This window comes from Chionomys nivalis, chromosome 18, assembly GCF_950005125.1.
Source record: "Chionomys nivalis chromosome 18, mChiNiv1.1, whole genome shotgun sequence".
Classification (NCBI taxonomy): domain Eukaryota; kingdom Metazoa; phylum Chordata; class Mammalia; order Rodentia; family Cricetidae; genus Chionomys; species Chionomys nivalis.
Window position 1 is genome coordinate 14303092 of NC_080103.1, and position 25531 is coordinate 14328622.

The window sequence follows — 25531 nt, forward strand, 5'->3', positions numbered from 1 at the left end:
CAGCAATTCTTGTCGTCTCTTTGCTTCTAACCCTTCAGCTCCACCTCACGATGCCTACACAGCACCATTCCATTCACTTCACCTCTCTCCGTATCTGTCTTCACCCAACAGAGAATGAATACACACAATTTGTTAACAGTCATTCTATGTTAATCAGAACACACATAAAAACATAAGTCAGTTTTATTCTCTAAGCTACATCTTGGTAAATGACTTATCAGATGATATTGTCTTTTGTTTATTATTCATCAAACTGTTCTAATAATTTCAGAATTATGTATTGACTTTTAATTGGTATAGTCTTCTTGATTAAGTTGGTATAGTCTTTTGTTTGGCATGATTTTCACTCCTTAAGTGATACACTTATATAAGCATGGTGGGTCCCCAAGATCATTCCTAGGCTTATCCACATTGAACCAATCACCAATAATACAACGTGTACATAGTTTCGTATACACAAAGGCCTTATCAGCATCTTTAGTACATTCAAAAGCCTTTCAGTTTTTGCTACGCTTGTAGTATTATATTCAAAGCTTTTGTAGCCCTATTACTGTATGAGATTTGGGCATATGTAATTTCTTTATTATCTTTGTTATTATATAAGCTCTGAAATTCTTGGAATGTCATATTTTACTAATTTAGTTTTTATAAATTATTTTATGTTTGTATTTTAAAGTATAAATGTCATGATGTACAAAATTTCTACTGTATAAATTATAACTAATTTTACATATTTTGATTACTCTGCATTCCCTGTTTTATGAACCACAATGAGACTAGCATTTGCGACTGAACACATTGGGGCAGAGTGGTCCACTGTAGTGAAGTAACAATAAACCAATTCCTATTCAATAATCAAATAACCAAATAGTATTTCTCTTAGAATTGATAATTTACTTTGTCTTGTTTCAAATTGTACTTTTTTACTTCTTTATTTTTATGTATTTTTTTCTCGTATTGTTTTTTGTTTGTTTGTTTAGGTTAGCATAAACGGTTCACTGAAACGAGATCATACATCTGCATCATTATAGTTAGGTCTCATTCGTGCCCCTTCTCCACCCCATCCCAGCTGGTCCCCTTCTTTTCCCCAGATATTCCCAACTTCTATTTTCCTATTCCATGGATTTCATCACTTCCTCTATTTCCCACATTTCTTAAAACCTCTTCCTGCCATCTCAAGATCCCTTTCTAGCTTCTTGACTTCCCACAGAATAAACACACACACATATGCACACACATACACATTTTAAGCCTAGGTTCCTCATATGAACAAAAACGTGATACCTATTTTTGTGAGTCTGGCTTATTCCACTTAACATAATGGTTTGCAGTTGTATCCATCTTCCTACAAATGTCACGATTCCATTTTTCTTTAGGGCTGTATAGAATTCCGTTGCCTATATGTACCACATTTTCTTTATCCATCCACCTGTTAATAGGTATGTAGGCTAGTCCCCTTTGTAGCTGTTGTGAATGGCACAGCAATAAACATGGACTTGCAGGTGCCTCTGTAGAGCCGCTTTTATCAGCATGAGTTGCTGAAGAAGCTTTCTTACTATGTATGTTTTTGACAGCTTTGTTGAAAATTGCATGGCTGTTTCTGGGTCCTCTAGCCTCTCCCATTGGTCTTCCTGTGTGTCTTTGTGCTGCTACCATGTTGTGTTTGTTGCCATGTAATGTTGGATGTAATGTGAGTATGGATGCCTCCATCATTGTTCTCTTTGATAAGAACTTTTGTATTTTCATATGAATTTTGGGATTTGTTTTTTTTAGTCTGTGAGTAATGTCATTGGGACTATGACAGGGATGACATTGAATGTGTAGATTGCTTTTAGCAATACAGTCATTTCTCACGGTGTTTATTCTCTCTGTCCACAAGCAAAGGGGTGTCTGTCCACTTTCCAGTTTCTTCTTCAGCATGTTAAGTATGATAAAGTTATCACTGTACAGGTCTCTTACTTGCTTGGTTGGAGTTATTCCTAGGTATTTTATTTTTCTGAAGCTATCAGTGATGTTTCTGCTCAGATTTCATTTAATTCATTGGATTTTACATTTCCAGTAGTTCTATTTTTTTTTTTTAAATTTCCTTGCTGAATTTTTTTCTTTGTTGCTGAGTTTTTATCCAAATTGATGATTTTCTTATTTTTTTTTATTTCTGATTTTTCTTCTATGTTTACAGTTGACTGTTCCCTCTGGGTTCTGAACTGAGTTTATCTGCTTGTTCATTCATTCCTTTCCCAGGTCATTGATCACTTTTACCAGAAAGCCTTTGAAATATTCCTCCGTAGTGAGCCTTTTTTCAGTTCTGTGAGCTCAGGAGCTGAGCTGCGATCTTTTAGGGCAGTTTTGTTGCATGGCTTCTTTCTCTTGATTGTGTCTCTGTGTTGCAATTTGCATTTCTGTTGGTTTGGCTAGCTATTCTGAATTTGAGGGAAGATTTTTGGATGAACAGCTTACTCCTGAAGATGTAATTACCAGTACTGTTCTGTGAGAAGGAAGCAGATGTGGCCACAGCAGCACTAAACCATACAACCTCTAGAAGTACACTTACAGTCAGTTACAGTCTGCAATCGCGTCACCAGTGACCCCAAAGCTGCCACAGAAAACTACTGTTGACTACGGTATGACCGTGAAAATTCCTTAAGGGAACTGTAGAAATAGTGGATAAATGAGAAAAGGTAAGGAGATGTATGGCTCAGTTGGGTTACTATTGCCGTGAAGCACTATGGCCAAAAGCAACCTGTGAAGGAAAGGGTGTCACAGTTCCGTATCAGTCCATCATCAAAAGCACTGAGGGCAGGAACTCTCAGTGCAGGAACCTGGGGACAGGGTCTGAAGCAGAGGCCATGGAGGGATGCTTTGTTGGCTTGCTTTCCCATGGCTTGCTCAACATGATTTCTTATAGAACCCTGGACCAGCAACCGAGGTGTAGCTTCACCCACAACAGGCTACTGATCAATAAGAAAATGCCTTACAGGCTTGTCTTCCACTGATCTTATGAAGGCATTGTCTCAACTAATGCTGCCTTCTCTCTCTTGATTCTAGTTTGTGTCAAAATTACAAAACAAGCCAGCACAATGTAGAGGGAGGAGACAAAAAGGAGAAATGAGTTAAACAAAGGAAAATAAAGAATAGAGAAGAATGTGATGGTGAGGAAAAGAAAAAAACAAGAAATTACCAAAATTCAAGAAAGTTCAAAAAGTTTAAAATCAAAATTTGAGAAATATAAGTGTAAAAAAACAAAAATATTAAAAAATTTTTAATTAAAAGCAACAAATTAAATTAAGTTTAATCAAAATACTACAACTTGTAGGAGCAAAAAGAAACAAAGAGGGCAAAAATGATAAAAAGAGACTTAGAATAAAAATATTGCTCAAAGCCGGGCGGTGGTGGCGCACGCCTTTAATCCCAGCACTTGGGAGGCAGAGGCAGGCAGATCTCTGTGAGTTTGAGGCCAACCTGGTTTACAAGAGCTAGTTCCAGGACAGGAACCAAAAACCACAGAGAAACCCTGTCTCGAAAAAACCAAAAAAATAAAATAAAATAAAATATTGCTCAAAATAGAAAAATTATAAATTATAAATAAAATTAGGTAAATGTAGAAAGAGGTATAAGAATATTTGAAAACTCTTTAAAAATAATAAAGTAAAATGTCTGGTAAATATCTATAATAATTAGCTTTTATTGTCAATTGGACATAACCTAAAATCTCCGAGAAAGAGTTTTAATGAGGTTGTGTATGTGGGGTTGGCCTGACACGTCTGTTGGGGATTATTTTAAATAAGGTAACTGATGTAGAAAAGATCAGGAATGGTGTGGGTGGCACCATTCCCTGGGCAAAGTGTTCTGAACTGCATAAGCGGAGAAATATGGCTGACTGTAAGCAGCGGAAGAAGCAAGCGCATATGCAATCATTGCTCTCTGCTCTTGACTGTGGGCGTGATGTGACTCGTTGTTCAAAGTACCTGCCTTGACTTCCCCACCGTAATGGACAGGAACCTGGAATTATTAGAGGAAATCAACTGTTTTCCTGTTGTTGTTATGGATGGGGTGTTTTATCACAGGGATAGAAAAGAAGCTAAAAGAATATGTTTTTTAAAAAAATCAGCAAGTGGATAGAAAAGCATCTTTCTGGGTCGTTGAAACTAGTGTTGCCAGTTACGGCTGGGGGCGAGCAGGGTCAGTTAGACTCTGGACTCTTTCTGATTCTGTATTAGACAACTACCTGATACCCAGGAATGCTATCCTCACCATGACACTTCTTTGTGTACCTGAGCCTCTCTGGCCACATTTAGCCTTGCGGTCTGGGGTTGAGCAGATTCTCTCACTTTGATGAGAGTCCAGATCATGCCCTCTGGGGAGGCTGTCTCAACGGGAGGTGTCTCTCAAGTATAGTAGGGAGTGTGCACAGTAGCCACAGCATTGAGATGTGGTAAAGGGATTTGACTATGGATATCATGCACACCCCTGGTCATTCAGAATTACTGACTTTATTGCAGTGAGGGACATTAGGTGGCTCAGAATTCAATCTACCTACCAGTTTCAGGCTCAAGGCTGTCAAAGTCCTCTGCAGTCACTGGAGAGAGAGAAATCTCAGTCCATTAAATGCTTGCCACACAAGAACACACACACATGCACACTAGCCCTCCCAGGTAAACGGAAGTTGATATAGTCTGTTTCTAGCCACCAGCCCAGCCTAAGCTAGTCTTCTGTCCCCTTCACTCTAGTGTGCCAGCATTCAGTACTCTTTCTCCCTACAGCTGCCTCTTGGGCCTTCCCCCTTTCAGGAGTAGAGGCAAACCAAATTGCCTCATTGACCTTTAGATGCTCCTTCATCCCAGGTCCCCGAGGTAGCTCAGTTTTTAACAGCAGAGTCTCTCACTGGTGCCGGACCCCCACCCTCCAGATCATATAGCTTAAGAAAAAGATTTCTTTTCATTTTATTTTAAAGCACATTATACATAGGTATATATGGTATGTGTGTGTATAGACAGTTACACACGCGGTCAGAGGACTGCTTTCAGGAGGCAATTCTTTCCTACTCTGTGGGCTCCAGAGATTGAACTCAGGTCGCTTGTCTTGGCAGCAAGTGGTTTCATCAGGTGTGCCACCTCCTAAATCTGAAAAAGGGATGTTTAGCCAGCTCTCACCCAACTACTAGAGGAATTATTGCCTCATCAAAACCTGTATCTGGATTTAAGGCTCCCGGGAAGCCTCAAATTTGTGGGCTTATTCTGAGGGTAAAACTACCAGCTTTTGTCTGGCCCCCATTTTTGAAGTCACATAATCTTTGGGTACCCTGTCCAGAACACAATGCCTTAAATATATCGTCTTAATTAAAGGAAAGAAAAAGCAAATGCAGACGTTCTTCAAGTCAGTTTTACCAAAATTAATTCCCTCTAAACTCTATTCTTTCTTCTCTCCATTATTTTTATCAAGGTAAAATCAATAGTGTTACACACTTATTTTTATAATGTTGGTATATTGTGAACCCTGTAATCTACTGCTAAGATGAAGACACAGAACATTCGTTCAGAACCTGTTCAAGATAGACTCTACCATAGGTTACTCCTTGCTTTCCCAGCAAATACCGACTACTCTCAGAGTTAACACTACTCTGACTTCTGGCACCATACAAATGATTTACTTATTCTTGAATGTTCCTTAAATGGGTTAATACAGAATTTGTTCTTTTGTTCAATGCAAGGTCTATGATACTCATGCATGTTTCTGCATGAATAACTAGTGTATTCTTTTGTACTCTGTATATATAACTGCCTTGACACTTTGCCTGTGATCTCTTCATACGGCCCTTGGGTTGCCTCTGTAGGAGGGACCTATACATAAGACTTGTACAAGCTCCTCTTTGACTCTGTGCACTCACTCCCCTTGGGCAAATTTTCAAGACTATAATACAGTATTGTAGGACAAGCCTCTGTTTAACTTTAGTAACTACCATCTCACAACTTCCTGAAGGAATCGCACCAATCTATTCTTATTAGTAATTTATGAGATTGCAAGTCATCTGTCAAGTTTAATTCTATCATTCTTCAAATTTTCATGTATGAATGTATGTATTTATTTACTGTATGTGCTTTGTCAAGCACAGAGGTTAGAGGACAACCTGGGTTCTCTCCTTGTGTCATGTGGACCCGTAGGACTGAATGCAGATTATCAGGCTAGGTAGTAAGTGCCCCTAACTGCTGAGCCATCTCCCCAGCCTTCCATCATTCTTATCAGAACATGTTCCCCCATAACTATCCTAAAATTGTTTTTAATTACCCTTCAAATGAGTCCCCGCTTTTCACTCTGTGACTCTTTCCAAGTGTTCTGACCTTTCACTTGTGTCTAAAACAGAGCCCAGCTTTCTAAGTGCAGCCCCTTCGGTTACACAGATGGGGAATGCTTGTCCTCTGCTTCACCCTCTCCTTTCTGTACATGGTAAACAAGGACTTTTCAGGGGCTGTAGCACCAGGTTCTGATGGCAGTGAGGAGTCATCTCACACAGATGTATTTGCTGAGGTTGACATCAGAACCTCTGGACTTGAAGCTATAATTTAGGTGTTTTCCTTGGTGTGTTCCCTTTCTAGTCCCATGACTCTCATGGGCATATCTGCTTTCTCAAAGCTTTAGGATACCTCCTTGCCTTACTCACCCATCCCCTTGGCACCATCTCATCTTCACAACGGATAAAAAAAAAAAAAACAGGGCATGGCGATGAGAGGAAAGACCCCAGTCTGTGGTTTGGAGCATGTCTGCTGTGTGTCTCCTTGATCAAGTCTGCATTTCATGCTTTCCATCTGTATAATGAAGAAGTGAGACAAAATTGCCAGAAAAATCATCTCACAGCATGAAAGCGTATAATTTTAGATCTCACTGTGTAACCCATTTTCGTGTCCTTTGTGGCAGTTAATAAGTTCCATCATCCAAGGTCAGTCCCCAGAATTCCCTACCGTTAACATGTCTCCACGAGAGAATGCCCCATTTAATCTCACCTTTGTCTCTATGCCAGATCTTAACCATGACAAATCTTTCTTCTCCTTCCATTGTAACTCAATATTTTGGTGGGGAAACCTATAAAATGCTTTCTAAATGTTTAGATAAATTTTGTTTCCTGGTTTTCCTTGTCTTCAACTCTCGCCATCATTTTTGTGTGTTTTTGTTATTCATTTTCTGTTAAATATAATTATAATGTATGACCTGGGGTGGCACAGGCATTGTAGCCACTCCTCAATCAGTATACATTGAATAGAAAAGGGAAGGCACCTCCCAAACTCTTGACTAAGCTCATTCAGTTTAGTAACATTGAGTCCACCTGTCCACTATTAAATGTGCCCGTGCATTTGTTGCAGTTCTCATTGCTGTGACAAAGTCATCCATGAAGGCAACTTAAGACAGGAGAGCTTATTTCTACTCTAGAGCTTGAGGACTTGGGTCACTGTGGCAGGGTAGGTGTAGTGGTAAGAACACCCCTGACTGCACTGGCAGCATGAGGTCACTAGTTCTGTCCTATCAGAGACATGGACAGAGAAGAAGGTCAGTGCTCAGCTGGGTCTTAGTTAGGGTTTCTATTGCTGTGAGGAGACACCATGACCATGGCAGCTCTCATGAGGCAAACATTTAATTAAGGTGGCTCGCAGTTCAGAGGTTTAGGTTATCATCACGGTGGGAAGAAAGCATGGCCACGTGCAGGAAGACATGCTGCTGGAGTTCAGAGTCCTACATCTTGATCCAAAGGCAACAGGAAATGAACTGAGACACTGGGCATGGTTTGAGCATAAATGAGACCCCACATTCCACCCCCACAGTGATACACTCCTCCAAGAAGGCCAAACCTGCTTCAACAAGGCCATACTTCCTAACAGTGCCATTCTCTATGAACTTATGGGGGCCAATTACATTCAAACCACCAAAGTCAGAATGCCCCTTTTTTATTAAGTCTGGGACCCCCCAGCCTGTAGAAAGGTGCTACTACATTCAGAGTGAGTCTTCCTGCCTCAGTTACACCTCTCTGGAAACACCCTCACAGGCATTCCCAGGGCTTGTCTCCTAGATGAGTCTAGATTCTGAGAGGCAGCAGACAGTCAAACTGAGCAAGAATAAACTCATTTATACTTGTCATTATCACTGTGCAGACAAAGGATCAGAACCACTTACTCTCTCATTTGTCATGCACATCTTATGAATTTGCCCTCAGCCTAAGGAAAAGTCAGTGGACACGGAGTTTATAAAGGCCACATTTTCCACCTTCACTGTGAAAACATCTATGGATGTCTTCTACCATTCTTTATGAAGACAACCACTGAGCTTGCTCACAAGTAACATGTTTTAAAATCAAATTTCAAAGAAAGATTATCCATTTTGTTCTTATGCTTAAGAGTCACAAACAATCATATCGAGTGACTAAATATTTTAATCATGCCTTTGCATTTTGGTGATGTGAGATACAAAGGTGAATCAGCTGAGCCAACCATCTCGTCTTTCAGGACTCACCCTGTAGTCACCCACTCAAGGATGGTGTCACTCAAAGTCTGCCCACAGTTTCTTTGGCAGTGTCACCTACTGTCCTTGGCTTTGTCTATCTATTGGCATTATTTCCGATTCTGATCACTCTTATAATCTTAGATTTATTCTTATGAGTCTTCGAACAACAGCAAGGATATTGAAATTTCCCTCATGTTTTGGGATTCAGCTACCAGGAAAAGGTCTTTAAAGTCATATAAGGTTACACGGTCAGTGACAGATGTCATCAAAATGAAAAAGCAACTAGAAGTCAATTTTGTTTGACATAGTGGGCAACTGTACTTAGCATACTGTTTTAAATTAATCCAGTAGAGAACACTCCTTGGCTTGGATTATAAAACGTGGAACTTTGACATGACTTCATCAGGTAATTAAATTCAATTGAAAACACTATTTCCTTCCTTTTAAATTACTGTTCTATGAACTTCTTCGATATGTAGAAAGGGCAGGTCAGTAGGAAAAAGAACAACAGGGGACTCCTGGGACCCAAATATTACATCTGAAAAAAAGTGGAACTATTGGTTCTAAGCATCTGATCCCTGGTCTGGAAGCACTGGGCTCACTCAGGAACCAGTTGGTCTGAATCCTAGATTCACAGAGTTAAAACTGGGGTACAACACAAATGATCTGTGCTTTGGCAAACATGATTCTAATGCAATCTAAACTTTCCTAAGGGGCTGAGCACAGTTTAAGTGCTACCCTGTTGGGGAGGGACTGGCAACTACTCCAGAGGTAGGTATGGCCACCGTGGGCTGGGTGCTCAGAGAAAAGGTCAGAAAAAAAGGAGGTGTGTTGTACATAGAATAAGGACACACTAAAGAAAGAGACTAGGCTGAGAGAGGCAGAAAGAAAAGGTGAAAAATGATACTTTTCTACTGTTGACTGAGGTTTTCTGTCCTGCCCACTTCCCACAGCCAGTATGTCCCAAAGAAAATCACACAAAAGTTTCCATAAGTTATAAACGGATTGGCCCATTAGCTCAGGCTTCTTATTAACTCTTCTAACTTATATTAACCCATTATTCTTATCTATATTATCCACATGGCTCAGTACCTTTTTCTGCAGGGCAGGTCACATCTTCCTTCTTCCGTGTCTGGGCAAGACTGTGGGAAGAGCTTCCTTCTTCCCAGAATACTCCTGTTCTCATTGCCCTGCCTCTACTTCCTGTCTGGGCTTGTCCCACCTAGACTTCCTGCCTGGATACTGGCCAATCAGCGTTTATTTAAAACATAATAGACAGATTACAGAATTATCTCACACCATTCTACTTTAATTAAAACTTTGTAACATGAGGGCTGGCTTGTTGGGGTTTCTGTCCTGCCCAGTTCCACACAGCTGGCAAGCCCCTCCAAAAAATCACAGAGATCTCCATAAGTTATAAAACTGATTGGCCCATTAGCTCAGTCTTCTTATTAGCTCTATTAGCTTATATTAACCCATTATTCTTATCTATGTTAGCTACATGGCTTGATACCTTTTTCAGCTGGCAGATTACATCTTGCTTCTCGGTGGTCTGGGCTGGAATGAGAGGAATGGGCTTCCTCCTCCAACATTCTCCTGTTCTCATCACCCTGCCTCTACTTCCTGTCTGGTTGACCTGCCTATACTTCCTGCCTGGCCAATCAGCATTTTATTAAAATACATGATTGACAGAATACAGACAATTCTCCTGCACCAAAACTTTGTAAAATTAACAAAATAAAAGGAAGGAGCAGTTTCAATGGGGAGAGAAGTCATCAATTATACTCAGGGAAAAGTGGGAGAGGATTAGAAACCATGATGACTAGAAGAAATAGAAATGGGAGAAACTAAGTCAGTAGAGTCAGCTTGCATGGCTTTTGCTCTTTGTGAAAGGGGAGGTCTATTCCTTCTGTGCCATTTGGGGGTGATTACAGAGAGAATGTAGTCAGTTTTGGGCCTGTCAGTTTGGAGAAGATGGAAGGGGGTCAAAGTAGACATCTCTATAAAAAGGTCAAAATTGCAGGGTAGCAACTGCTGCAAGGGCAAAGAATGAGTGACCCTGCAGGGCTCAGCAGTAATCAGGACATCTCTGCACCCCATTTGATAGCCAAGGATCAGGGGACAGAAAGATGACAAGAGCCTGAGGTTGGGAAACACTACTGGAAGCAATGTGTTTGGACGTGATAAGACGGGACATTTGAACTTACTGCCACTACAGCTCTTGACAGGCACAAGAATAAGACTGTCAACTTTTTTTTCATGTAAGTGGGGAGGGCTTTGTGAAGCCCCATTCCTTCTTGAAATACTGTTGACAGTTAATGGTGCTAGATAAATAGGCACCACTTTCTTCAATGGTATAACCACTGTATGTTGTCCATGCTCCAGTAAATAACTTCCCACCCAAGCTCATGCAGTGTTGACAGAGGTTTCTATCCCACCTGGTCCCACAGACATTCAGTCCCAAAGAAACACACAGAAGTCTACATTAATTATAAACTGGTTGGCCTATTGGCTCAGGCTTCTTATTAACTCTTACATCTTAAATTAACACATAATTCTTGTCTGTGTTAGCCATGTGACTTGGTACCTTTTATCAGTGAGGCATTCTCTTCTTGCTTCCTCTGTGTCTGGGTGAGGACTGCAGACTGAACCTTTCCTCTTCCCAGTATTCTCCTATTCTGGTCACCCCGTCTATTCTTCCTGCCTGGCTACTGGCCAATCAGCATTTTATTAAACCAATACAAGTGACAAATCTTTACAGGGTACAGGACTATTTTCTCACAGCAATACAGACAACTATAATTAAAGACAGCGTATTTAACACATATGCACTCACAAACATACACACACACAATCATAAAACTAGATTGGGAAGAACAGCTCATCCTAGAGAACAGAAGGTTGAGAACAAGATTCTGTGGGACACCTAATAGATCTCTGTTTGGAGGACAAAAGAAAAGGACCTAATGCTCAGAGGAGAAGCAGCTATGGGAATAGAGACAGAATAAAATGTGTTGGTGTCATGAAGTCAGGCAGGTGGAAGGGCATAGGTGGGAAGTTAAGTCTCTCACCTAGGGATGTGTAGGGAATGGGGCAATATGAATATGCTGGTAATGAAGACATGGTCATGTGTCTTCAGGATTCAGTGTGAGTCCAGTGCTTACAATTATGTTGATAGTGATGAAAGGAAGTTGGTAGAAGGAACACTGTGGACTTGAGGGATAGTGTGGGTTGTCAGGAAGTGGAAACTTCAGTATCAAACCATGTAAAGGGGATGCCTATGGCCATAAAGAAAAGATTTTAGAGCAATGGGGTGGGGTCATAGGAAGACTGGAAGCGGGTCAAGAGGTTAGAGGGTGCTATAAACTCCAGTAAAGAAAGCAGGGTGGGAGGGATATCAGAATCTCTCAAAAAAGCTTTTGAAACTGGTGAAGGGTATGTGGGAATGAAAATACGAGAAGCTGGAGAACATGAGCAGAGAAACCTTGCTCTTCTCAGAGGTGGCCTCCTGACTACTGTGAGGACAGAAGACAGACAAGCAACACATGTGACCAGAGAACTGCTTCCACTACTCCTGTGTGCCTGTGAGGCCTTTCCTAGCAAGCAGAGCTGGAGAGGGCCTGGGAGAGTGCCTGCCGCCCATGTCACAGTACTCCAGATACCTCTCTCTCCTGTGAGACTGAGTCCTTTGAGAGCAAGAATTCCTTTTCTTTTTTTTCCTTTTACACGTGTAAGGGTGTGTAGGGTGTATGAGGGCATATTATATACATGTTCACATGTATGCATATGTATGTGGAGGCCATAGATTGATGTCAATATTATTCCTCAATTTTGTTACATTTTGTTAACACAGTCTCTTGCTGAATTTAGATTTTGATGCAGCTAATCTAGCCATCTTGTACCAAAGATGCTTTCTCTGTCTCCCAAGTGCAAGGATTATAAGCTGTCCCCACATCTGTCCAGGCCCTAGGTGGGTACTGGGGACCTAAACTTTGGTCCCCCTGCTTGCACAGCAAATGCCCTTATCTTCGGAGCCATCTCCCTGGCCCCAAGAGTACTTTCTCAAATGTCGAATGATATATCAAGCCCATTTATACCCTCATAGAAATTGTGTTTTCAAAGAAACACATGAAAACTGGAGAACCCTTTGTTCTGAAAGCCACACTCTCTTCTAGGCCCTTCTTCACCTTCCCAGAAACAACCTAGGATGAGTCCAGTGCTTATCCTCTAACCCTGTGCCCACTTTTGTATACCCTCAAATGAAAGCTAGCAGTGCTTGAGAGGAATAGTTAGTCCCAGACTCCTTAGCTGGATGTGCCATACTAGACACAGGAGGTACAAACATGATGAGGCACAAATGACTCTCACATTGCATTAATCAATTCTGTGATCTGGGTTTATTCAGCATTGGGTTTTAATTCTATCTAAATAGAGGTATACATATTCAGTTCATTGGTCCATGTGTATCTTTGTGTGATTAACTGTGCCCTCCTAGTAAATATTATTAGGGAATAAATTAGAGTAATGTAATAACCAAAATGGGAACTTCGAAACTTGTTTCTAGGTATGAAATATTTAGACACAGAACAACATTTCCCCTTCCAGAGATTGAGGCTGTTTAAGGATTTGTTCCTCAGATTCTTTTCTCTGTCCCCAAGCCCATCTCAATGTTGTTCATTCTTCAGTGGGTCTTAGTTTAACGAATGAATGAATGACTCTCTGCTTTAAGTATTCTTATTTCTCATAGGTCAGGTTCTGAGTATGCAAATATTTTATCAAAACCCTGGGACTGGAATCGGAACTAACAGTTGGGGTTTCCGACACTCCGTCTAGTGTTCTTTTTATTACACCATTGAAAGAGCTATTGTAAGGACTCTATTAGGAAACCAATAGGAAAGGGATAATTATTATGAGTTACTACCCTGGTATGTCCAATAAATGGAGTCCCATGTACCTGTGTAATTGGAGAAAATTAACAACCATAAGCAGATCTGGGCCTTGAGATTTATCCTAAGCATGGACTGGGTCTGCTTTGTTACGTAGGCTGTAAATGAGGCTCGTGTTGTAAAGGAGATGTGTGAGTTATGAGGGGGCGAGGGTGAAGGAATGAACCAGAAGCAGTTTCAGTGACTGGAGCTGCCCCGGCTAAGGCCTCAGGTGACCTTCTGATTACCCTGCTCGTGAGTCTGCCATTCCTCTGGCTTCGGCCCTGCCTCACCTCATGCTCTCTTCTGCTTCTCTTAATTTGTCTCCTAGGAAACCCCTGACAAAGTGATAGTTGATCTGAACCCTGAAAAACTCTCAAGCGTTCTTGGAAGAGAAAGTCCAAGGATTTCTTTAAGCACCCACATCCTGCCAACCACCGCTCTGGTCTGCCCTCCCACTAAGATTGATTAACCATGACTGACCATTTGGAGTCTTACCCCAGTTTCCTCACTCAAAGTAAACTCCTCCTCTTGATTTCTTCCAGCAAACCCTGGATCCCAAGCAGCTGGGAAACCAGGCTAGCAAAACCCTGAAGAGGAACAAAGCAGCCTATCTCCCCTGATAAGGGGCCAAGGAAGCCACCTCTCCACTGAGACACAAGTCTTGCTTGCTTGCTTGCTTGCTTGCTTGCTTGCTTGCTTGCTTGCTTGCTTGCTTGCTTGCTAACTACAGTCCTAGATGTGTGTCTTGTGTTCTCTATGGTTTGCTACATCATTCACATTTAGTAATGGCTTGTTAAACTAAACCCTTAACTCAGTCTTGTTGAATTATGACAAGAAACCAATTCAGTGATCTCTTGTGGCCCAAGATGAGCCCCCATATCTTTTTTCTGTACTCATAGGAAATTGTTAGAGACATCTCATCAGTCTCCACTTCCATGACAAAAACTCAGCCTTCAGAGAAGCCCTGTCTGGAAAAACAAAACAAACAAACAAAAAATCCTCACCCTCCACAAAGATCTGTAGATCACCCTGGGCCCTTCCCTCTCAGAGTCTATTCCTGATACCCTATTTTTAGACCCACACAGGACATAACAGGCAAACAATTTTGCCTCAGTCACAAAACAGTAGAAATTGCAGTTTTGTCTTCAAAATATTGTTTGCTGTTGGACATGTCATTGAATTGGAAACAATAGGCTAGACTTTGTGACCAAGATAGTCTTGGACCCTTGTGTTTGTCAGAAGTTGTCAGAATTGTTTCCTCATTCACACAGATGCAGGAATTAAAGATGATGAGTTTTTCTTGCAGCAAAATCATATGTGGGACTATTGCACTAACTGCCAGAACATGGATTTTCCACAAACATTAAGTACGTAGCTGCTTTATGGTCAGCGTGGTCATCAGGGAGAGAATGATTTATCTTGCTTCCTCTGGGAAGCCCTTAAGTAAAGGCCCAACATATGACACATAGCTTAGTGGATGACCTTTAGAGTGAGGCAGGAGGCTAGACATGCAGAGGGAAGGACTACGTAGGGTATGGTTGTGCCTTAGAAATGTCTTAAGTTTTAACGTGGAAGGTAGGGACTTAACCTTGAGGGGATCTGAGGCCCGGTGCCTGAGGAAGGGGTTGATGAAAGAGCCTAAGCTTTTAATATGCGATGATGAAAAGAGGTCCCCTTTCTTTGGGGTGAGCCCCTGATTTCAATTTTACATTTGTGGAGCAATTAGCAGGACTCCGCTTGGCTCTCCTCGGTCTCCTCTGGTAGAAGAATGTCTCTCATATGTAGTAGTTGTTTGAAAACCCTGGAGTCCGCCTTACTTTTTTATGTTCTGAAGTTCACTGTGGACCTCAGATTTTGCTCCAAGCTATGAAGCTGTCGGAGTGCACTAACATAATGACACTGTAATTGTAGCCAACTGGTGGGGGCAGGGAGACAGTTAAGGTGTGCCGCGGTTTCTGTGGCTTCTCTGCGGAGTAGAATTCCCTGCAAAGCTTTTCCATGTGGCGTTTTTAATAGCTGCCTTAAAACTCTCTGATGCATGGAGCAAAACTGAATCAGACTCATGTGCTAGATTACAGGGATGGGCCAAGGACTCTCTGAAAATGAAAAAAAAATTAAGAAGAAGAAAGAAAGAAAGAACCAAACAGTCTAAGCCAGAGTCCAGGTTGTCCAAAGAAGATCCTAGGGAGTGTCCAAATTTAGAATCCCAGAAGTGGCCACCTCCTCTAGCCCAGTTTTCCAGAACTTTCTGCAGGAATCTAAGCTTCCTCCTTCACAGATATTGATCTTACCCTTTTGTTCAGTACTTGACAACTTACAAAGTGACACCACATATATTGTTCATTAGAGCCCACTTCTTTTGAAGGTTGTGTTATTGTGTCTATTTTTTACCTTAATGAGGAAACAGAACCTTAAAGACTAGCAAAAGGTCACTCGGGTTAAGAGACAGTAAGGCAGAATCTGACACCGCCTGAGCAACATGCTCTTCCCGACAGCACTTAACTAATTGCAGTGATTGCGTTCAACATTTATGAAGACAAGAGAAACCAGCCAGCCACTGAGCGCACACACAGCGCACAACACAGCTCTTTGTCAGCTGCTGAGTTCTCATTGCCGGTGTGAGACATTCCCAACTCTGTTTAGACATCAAAGGAGCACATGCTTTCTCTAACTCGCATGTCAGTGACTCGGAAGCCCGATGCCTTCTGCAGTGCCAAGAGCAGCTGATAGACCATGGCCCGCTCCATCAGCCTTTGCATACCAAGCGTGTGTGAGAGTTCTCTTTAGTGTGTGGTTTCGGCTGCCGAGTTCAAGAAGCATTTATGGAAAGCTGTTAGATGGCAGGATGAAGAGGAAGCAGTCTAGGTGGCATGTTCTAGAACCTCTTCCACTACAGAAAGGACCAGCATCGGCAAGGCACTATTTGGACAACTCTGGGAATTCTTGGGAATCATTTCTAATACTTAATATGTGGGCACTCTGAAGAAGAAAAATAAAGGGGTCCAGGCAATTAACTCATAGAGTTTATTTACTTATCTAATTAGCAAATCGACTCTTAAGACCCTGAGTCTAATAAGTGGTAAACTTCATTACACCTTGAAGGTGTGGTAGAGCCATGATCACTTCACTTCCTTTCCTTTTGTTCTTAAGAACTAGCCCTGGAGCTCACAGACTCTGGATGGACAGTTGGGAAGCATCTGGGAGACAGTTATGCAACTTGGTCTTTTGTGGGGCCCCAGGCAGTAGGACCAGGATATGAGTTGGCTCTTTGGAGCCTATTCTCTATTTTCTATGGTGGGATGCCTTCTTCAGCCTTGGTGTAAGGGAGAGGAGCTTAGCCCTGCCTCAGCTTGATGTGCCTTGCTTTGTTGATTCCTATAGGAGGCCTTACCTCATCTGAATGAAGACAGAGGAGGATGAGTGGATGGGGCACAGGGAGTGAGTAGGAGGAAAAGAGGGAGGGGGAACCATGGTTGATATGTAAAATAAATTTTTAAAGTGGTGAATTAAAAGAAAAAGGAACTAGCCCTGAATGGGCATCTGTGTTTTATATCTAGAGCCATAAAAATCAGCTGGCATGACGGGTGCTGTTCCACAGCAAACAACAGACCATTTGCACTTTTCGAAGCATGGAAGCATGGAAGCAGACCTCACCTCTAGTGAGAAGTTCCCTGGGGACACTTCTTCAGTGTGGCTCCCTGGACACTCACTGCCTCCCGATGCCACTAAGTACACACACATCTACTGCCTGAAGCCATCTTTTTGGTCTCCCACGCGCTGTTTTGTTTGCCTTGGGTTTGTGGTTGAAGATAGCAAACAAAACAGTGCATGGGAGACCAAACTCCCCAGATGAGTCTGTTTTTAATATACTAGATTCTATGTGTCTATGACCTGGGCCCTCTCTTCCATTAGAATCATGGCAGCTAGCAGGTTTGTTATTTTCAAAGATAAAATTATCTTACAAATTATCATTCAAATTAACATTTTATTTTTGACAATGAAACTATTGAGAGTCTGATTTTTTTTTCTTGATTCAATCATAAGCTCACTATCACTTGAAGCAGCCATGTCAGGACAGACAACAACAGGTAAAAGCAGAAGCGCAACCCCCATTAATATTCAGGAAACTCAACTGTGGTTATTACTTCAGATTGGTCTCTGAGGAGCTATCTGCAGCTTTTTTCCATTCAATCGTCACACCAATGTAGTGAGGTAGGGCCTGTTGTTATCTTCACTTATACATGAAAAACAACAGAGTCATTGATCCAAGAACTCAACAGCTTAATCTGCTAAAATTTGAATCAAGCCAAGCTATCTCGCTCTTAATCACTGTGTACCCTGTATTCATCCAAGGAATGGCTGCAGTGTGCGGGAGTCCTGTCACCTGTGGGTGGGCCACCTGGCACTTCCATGGCAATATCCTTCATGGCCAGCTGCTACAATGGAAATAGAGAGGAACGGGCAGGGTGGGTTGGCCCAGCGTCTCTCACAGGAGCCCTTGGCATATAGTTTATCCTCTGTGTGAAATGCTTGAAGCTGGGTCCTACCTGCACTGACGTCAGCAAGTCCATATCGGCAATTGATCCTGCCCTGCTGCAGGTTGCTTTGGGATGGCTGTGTGCAAGCCATGGAGATAAACGCCTTTGTACTCCTTGGTGCTTTTTCAGAGTTAGCCACGGCCTCTTCTGTAAAAATTACCCCTAAGTGAGCCTTACACATGTAGCTAGTCCTAGGGCATTGCTCGGAAGTAACTGTTAGCTTGTCTCTAGGTATGTAGCATTCACCAATTGAAGCATTACTTTATGTCAGGCACGGCATCCTTGAAGCTGTCTCTCTCTGGACAGTTGAGGAGCGTGGTGACCATTGGCTCCCATGATGTCCAGGATGGAGAACAGAGACTCAGATAAGTGGGAGGTGATACCGCTGCCAAAGAAGACTTGGGCTGTTCAACCATATCCCAGATTCTGGCCTGAGACAGCCAGTGTGATTTGCTGCTTCCTTGGCTCACATCCTTTCTCTCCCTGCTGCCCCTTTATACTCTTCCACTGTGACTCAAGCCTGTAGAATTCCAGCTCCCAGAACTTGTGATCTCTTTGTAGTGGGTGAAGGGAAGACGAACCAGGACATCATTTTGATGGGAGTTGGGAAAGAACAGGGAGAAGGAAAGGGGGGGTGGTTTTATAGTTGTTGCTGCTCAGGAGTCATTAGCAACCTCTTCCCCTTGCATCGGTGCTTACCCGAATTGCTCTCAGGAAACGTGTATTAGCAGACCCTAAATCCTTGTAACTGATCCCTGGTGGGGCTCATGCTAGGTCGGATTCAGTGTGTTCTGCGCTCGGGGACTGAACGACTGCAGAATGCATACCCTCCAGCTGCCTGATGTGATACTTTCTCACAAGTGATGATTCCAAGAGTCAGAGTCCTCTGAGTGCCCATCCCCGTGGCACTCAATCCCCGTGCCTTTCTACAGAGAGCCTGGCTCTATTTTCTGTCCATACCAAGCATCCCAAAATACACTAGTATATAAATCCTAATTTCTGACCTCAAGAGTTGGCAGTCTACTTGTCGCAGCCATATGATCTGATTCCTAAACAAGGATTCCTCATGCAGTATGCACTAATATATCAAACTAGGTTTTAGGAGAAATTATGAAGGCTACATAATTATATATGTGTGTGTACATGATATACATATACATATATACATATATATACATATATACATATATATATATAATTTATACCCACTTTAAAAAGAGTCAGGTAAAAGCATGTCATCATCATTACTATTGTACTTGTTTATCATATGACGTGTGTCTATTATTGACCCTCTACTTTCAACTTAGTTTGCAGTTAAAAAATTCCTTTTTAACAGATACAATTACAGCAGCCAGTTTGAGGTAATGAAAATATTTCTTCTCCTGGCCAAAAGCCCACACTAACACTCCTCTGCTGACAGAGAGCCAAGTCTTCTGAAAGAAAAAAACCTAGCACGAGACATTCCCAAACGCCTGTCCACTTGGTGGTTAATCTACATGACAAAAAAAAAAAAAAAAAAGGTTCCTTCAGCTGAGTCCATGGACACCAAGTGCAGGCTTGCATCTCTGCTGGTCTTAAATGGTTCTCAGTCAAGCCAACTTCTTAAATGCTGCATGGATATTACGTGAGACTTATATATGTCTCTTACTGATGAAGGATCTCCGGTCAGCTCTGGGTAGAGCCCAAGGAGGCCTCCTCCCAGAAGCTCTATGGAAGGCCACCAAGACAGCATTCCATTGTCTTCCTGTATCAGCTGATACCCCTGCTACAGCAGGAGGCAATCACAGCTCCGTTGTCCAGTGGCTCTGTCCCCTTGCTAGTGAAGGAGTTGTTATAATCATATTAGAATATGGAATGCCTAGTAAAATTTGGAGAATTTTTAATATATGAAAGAAAAATAGTTCTAAATCTACCCCATGTCTGCGAGACTGGAGGCTTTGTGAGCTGGCCAGGTTCCCTGCGTGTAGTGAATGCTTTCTTGCCTTAGGAGACTACATGCGAGTGTTTGCGTTGAGACGCCCTCCTGCCAGGCTTCAAATTAGGTAAGACCTCTTAAGCAAATAGAAGGTAATGGATTGTGTCTATGCACAACTCCCTTCCACTTTTGACCGGCTTTATCAATAGCTCCTAGGACAGGACTCAGCGATATCTGTGTCATTTATGTCTCCTGGTAGCATTGGAGTACACTAGAATAAAAGCCTCCTCCTCGCCATTAAGTTTATCCACTGCTTTCTCTAAAGCGGCCAGTTTTCAGTTCCCAGCTCCTGTTGAGTGCCCTCAAAGTTCCTGAACTGTCTGGAACTCGAGCACAGGTGGGAACACTAGTGTTAGCACAAGTGTGGTCACTTGCTTGTGACACGGCACTGCCATCTCCCTCTCCCATGGTCAGTGTTCAGCCTCACTATGCCAAATTTCTCTGGCTTCCCTGTGAAATTAAATTTAAGGATTCTGTTTAACTGTATGTTGAAGTGGGATATAAGTGGAGAAGGATTTATTGTTGTTGTTTTGTTTGTTTGGGGGAGGGGTGTTTGGTTGGTTGGTTTTGACAGTATTTTACCGAATCCGATTTGTGTCTGTTTTTTTTTCTAAGACAACATCCTATTTCTAAACAAGTTGTTGATGGTAGAAATCTTGAACCTGCAGTCTTCCTGGAACTCTAATAGAGCGACGTTCATTTAGGTGCCCTCCACCCTCTCTCATCCAGTGGTGTGTATTTCCCAGCGTCCCACTGCCCTCTGCTGCAGCCAGCAGTTGGTGCAGCTGTCCCCTCAGGCACCCCTCCCCCCGAAGGTGACCACTGTCTCATGTTTCCTGGGGCCCTGGGCACATGATTAGATGAGAACTTGCAGCCCTAACAACGTCCTTTTTAGATCCTACTCTAGAAAGCAGACCCAATTTAGAAGCAGCTTTAAGGACCAGTGTGTGAGTGAAAACCTGGCCACAGCTGGACCTTTTAGATGCCGTTAAATGAGAGGAAGGTTCCTGATCTAGCTTCCAAGGGCTGTCTCAACGTGACATCAGGAATACCACACGTTTTAACATACAGGACCACGGATTGAAAAAAATAGTCGCGTCTGTTTCTTTTTAGAACATTCTAGAGCAAAGAAAACAGAGCCATGGGCATCTAGAGAGGGAAACTTGGGAGATGCCCTTAACCGCTCATCCTCTCTGTAAAATACCATTTTTAAAATGTGATTCACAGTGTTTTGGGGGTTGGATGGAAGCTATTTCTGAAGGCTCCATGCACTTTTACAAGGACTGTAAATCTTCATCAATTAGTAGCGCGTGACAGATGTCACGTGTCATTCTGGCTCTGGTGACCTGCCCTCAGAACTGTCCTGAAATAATCACAGATTTGCCAGCTTTCTGTGCAGTCCCCGTGGGTTTCTGCCACAATGATCTTAAACACAGCATTGAACTCCTGGACCTGTCTTTCCATCTGCAGTGTACCAGTGTGCCCATTTCACGGCATCACGTAGGGGTTCGGAGGGGCAATATGTGCCTGGCACATGGGAGATCCACAATAATTGTTAGTTCCTTCCTCCTCTTCCCCTCTTTCTTCATGTCTGGAATGCCCCAAATCTGCCTTTGACACAGGATCCTAATGGATAGGTAGCAGGCGACAATACCCTTTCTTGGAACTGTCTTTTAAAAAGCTGTGACAAGTTTTTGTCACCATTGGCTTTCAAATATCAGCAAAGAAACTTGCAGTGAAAAGAGAGAGAGAGAGAAGAAGGCAGTTGTTTCTGGTGTCGGAACTTTAGCACATGCCCTGTCCAGGAAAGGTGGGTACTGTTCTGTGAGAACTGAAGGGGCTTTCCTCTGCAGCTCTCACTGCAGATGCAGCTTTGATGGGATGGTATCCAGTGCAAGGAAGCTCCGTTAGTGGCAATGGGGATTCTTTTCTAAAGAATTTGTTAAAAAGCATGCTTAATTTTTAGGACCAGACCATTAAACAAAAAAATTTAAATGCTCTCTCTTTCTACATCAAAACAGCATCCACAAAGGTTTTAAACTCAGTAACAGAATTTAAAAAAAAAAAAAGTAAAAAAAGTCATGTCTGTCTGCATGCATGCAAGCCTAGCACATTCTCTGTAAGTAATGCACACGTTTTTATGGTCTCACATGTGGTTTTGTTTTCCTGATGGTGCTGGACACTGGGTGGATCTTGTCATGTAGTAAGTTCCCATGGAAAACGCTGTTTGTTGGTAAGAAAGAATGGACCCTGCCTCTCCTCACACCTAGACTCTGCTTCTAACCATGTCAGCCTGGCTGTGAACAGAGTCCAGAGAGAGCCACACAAAATTGCACGTTTCACAAAAAAACCTGCATGAAGTTTTCCAGTCTCCTTAGACATTGTCTTGGCATCCCCCAAGGGTAGGTTTTACTCCACAGATGTCAGTCTCCCAGAAGTAGCTAGAGCGAGTGGTTTTCAACCTTCCTAATGCTGTGACTGACCCTTTAATTCACCTCCTCATGCTGTGGTGACCCCAAGCCATAAAATTATTTTTGCTGCTACTTCATAACTGTAATTTTGCTGCTGTTATGAATCATAATGTAAATATCTGATATTTATGATGGTCTTTGGTGACCCCTGTGAAAGAATCGTTCGACCCCCAAATGGCTCATGACCCACAGCTGGGAACTGCTGAGCCAGCGAAGGGCTTAGATACTGCCATGCCTAACTCTCTTATTATGCATGAGGACTCTGAGACCTAGTGACGTCATGTGCCTGGGGTTCCCTCCCCTCATATTCTTCTCTTCTCCCTGATGTCTTTGTCATACACTTGTCTTACCTCCCTATGAAACCAATTTGTTCAGAAGCAGAAATCAACCCCCTTTCAAACACCAGGAGGTCGTGAGGGGTGGGGGAAAATGCATGGCGTTCCACTCGCTCTGCCTGAGAATTGCCTTTGCCAATAGAAACGGTAGTGAATGGAGAGAAAGGGGTTGCGGGATGAAATCCCTGTCTTTAGCAATTTGTTTCTTTAAATTGTTTGAATCAAAATTGTATGTCCAAGCCTTTTTCCTAGTCATGGAAAGAATCCCTCTATGAATCAGCAGTCACGGTCTTGTTTACAGGGAGAGGAGAAGGTGTGTCCCGGTTCCCACTACAAACTCACTCAGTGTCACCCAACAGTTAACAATTATTGCTCGGATTTCTTCTATAAACCTAGCAGTATTTCAAGTCACTGTCTAGAGAAAGGACCAGGAAATGAAAAATTTACTGCTATGAGACTGCATTTTAATGGACGTTTGTGGCACAGGATGATATATTGATTGCAAACACCAACGTTTTGGGGGATGCAAAGGGGACAGCATTTTACTGGAATTTATCTACCTTCAGAAGTGTTTTTTTTTTTTTTTTGGTTTCTCAAGAAAATTTGAGTCAAGTTACAGGAAACTTGTCACAATACTGCCGCCTTGTGGCTACTTTTGTCAAAACTGCGCATGTACTTCAAGGTCAACCCTGTCCTTAAAGTAAGATTTACAGGAAAACTCTGTGATTTTCAGTGGGAGCCTTTGACCCAGTGAAGAACGCTTAGCATTTAATTCTGTCCGCTCTTGTAACAGAACGATTGGAAGGCCTCCATCGCTTTCGTGGTTGGGAACCGGATTGAAGATGATCTTCTCGTTCGTGCTCTAGAAATGGCTGTCCAAGTCCCTCAGCGTAAACTCTTCAGTATAGTGTCATGGCAAGATATTCTCCAGCAGGTACCAGTCTCTTCCTGCCTCGCCACCTCCAAAGTCATTCTTCCTTAAAGTTGTGGAACGAAATTTTAGAGTAGGCAAAAATGATCACGTGTTGAACTGCTTCGTTATTTATGGTGGATGACTTTAAACACACATTTACATTCTGCAAACAATTTAAAATGTTTAATCTGAAAGGACTAACCTTTTCATTCATGTAGTCCATTCAAACTTCATTTCATCGGCAAGGATTTCTGCAACCATTCCAGGCAGAGTGCTAAGATCTCTGAGGGATTATTTACTATAAGGTTAGATAACAACAAAAGAGGGGGAAATGACGATAAATAGGGAAAGCACATGACTCATTGAAAAGTGAAGTCTATAGAGAATCTAGCTGATTCAAGTCAGAGGCTATGAGGCCATAGAGAAGGGCTGTCAGGGGTCACAGGCCCTGCAGGTAACAGCACCCTGCCTAGCGTTTACAAATATGGCATCCACGTGATGACAGTTACCTTCTTGCTAAGTTGGCTGATAGCTTAATTTGAATCCCTGAGATATTTGAAAGTTTCACCGATCTGTGTGTTCCCTGAGCCAGTCTTTCTTTCATGATAAGTTAATTCAACTGTCTTACAGATCCACGAAATACAGGCACTTGCTGGAACTGCCTCAGCTAAAAAGGGGAAAAAACCTGCGAGCAGCAATTTACCATTATATTATGAGGTGAGTGACCAGGTCTGTCAAAGACATTTTTATAACCTTTAGAAATAAAGCAGGCAGTATGATGCTTCTAAAATTTTTAATTCAATCTTAAAGTAAATTTCCACTCTCCTTTGGATATGTCTGCTCCTTCTAGTGGAGGCACACACATACAAGTGCCTTTTAGAGTAAACTTAACTGGATTATTTGCGCCATCATTGTTCCAATTTAAAAAGCACAAATCAAGAGCAGTTATATACCAAACCATTGGGCTGTACCCTTCCTTCCATGGCAATTATTGAATGTGTGGCAGTATTAAAGAGAGCCATTGTTAGTGTTGAGTGCTTGAAAGAAACAAGAAAGGGCCACAGCGGGAATAATTTTCCATCAGCTAGCGAATCTTGTACACATTTCACATCTCACTTTAATCAAGGTAAAACTTGCGATATTCCTCAGAATAGTGGCACATTCCATTAGCTAGCAGCTGCTTGACACCAAAGCCTGCTTGATACATAATTCCTGTGCCATGGGCTGGCAACTCTGGCTCGGTGAGAAAGGGTCTCTTCTCACCCTGCCTCGTTAATATCTTCCTTAGGGCTTACAAGAGATACAAAAGTCCAGTGGGCAACTGCAATATCACCTACAGTTTTTAGGCATGATTTTATGGCTATGCAGACCTAAATCATGAAGATGTGAGAATCTTTCAGAAACAAGCTTGTTTGCAGTTGGAGACGAGTGAAAGTTTTATGTGTCCCGGGTCTTAGGTGATTCCATCATGACCTCTTTAGTATGGCCTGAGTAGTGTCTGAGCCAGTTTCCTTGTAGTTATAGATAGTTGACAGAACTGCAAATATTTTGGCATTAATTCTTGCTATACCGCTTTCAATGTTCTGGCACGCTCACCCTGCAAGCACAGCCAAATTACATACCTCCTATCCTTTCTTACGACGTTCTGAATGTGTGCACACCATTTGAAACATTATGTGATACCTGGATTTAAAATAGCAGAATTTTTTCTTCTGAAGTGGTCATGGAAATCCATGTCCAAGTATCAGGCCTGGGATCAATTAGCCCCCCCCCCCAAAGGATTCTTTCTTCTTCAAAGATACTCAGTAAAACACAGAGATGATAACAGGGCAGTTTTGACGTTTAATCTGGACAGGCATTTTGACTTGGATGTGGGCTAGCACCATG

General features: G+C 42.3%; 1 protein-coding gene across 1 annotated transcript in view; it reads left to right on the forward strand.

Moving 5' to 3' along the window:
• Positions 1-25531, forward strand: part of Spag17 (sperm associated antigen 17) — a 226544-nt gene that overhangs the window by 17145 nt on the left and 183868 nt on the right. The window contains exons 2-3 of the mRNA XM_057793886.1: positions 23525-23665; positions 24275-24361. Of these exons, the coding sequence (XP_057649869.1) occupies positions 23525-23665; positions 24275-24361 (228 nt within the window). The remainder of the gene's footprint in view (positions 1-23524; positions 23666-24274; positions 24362-25531) is intronic.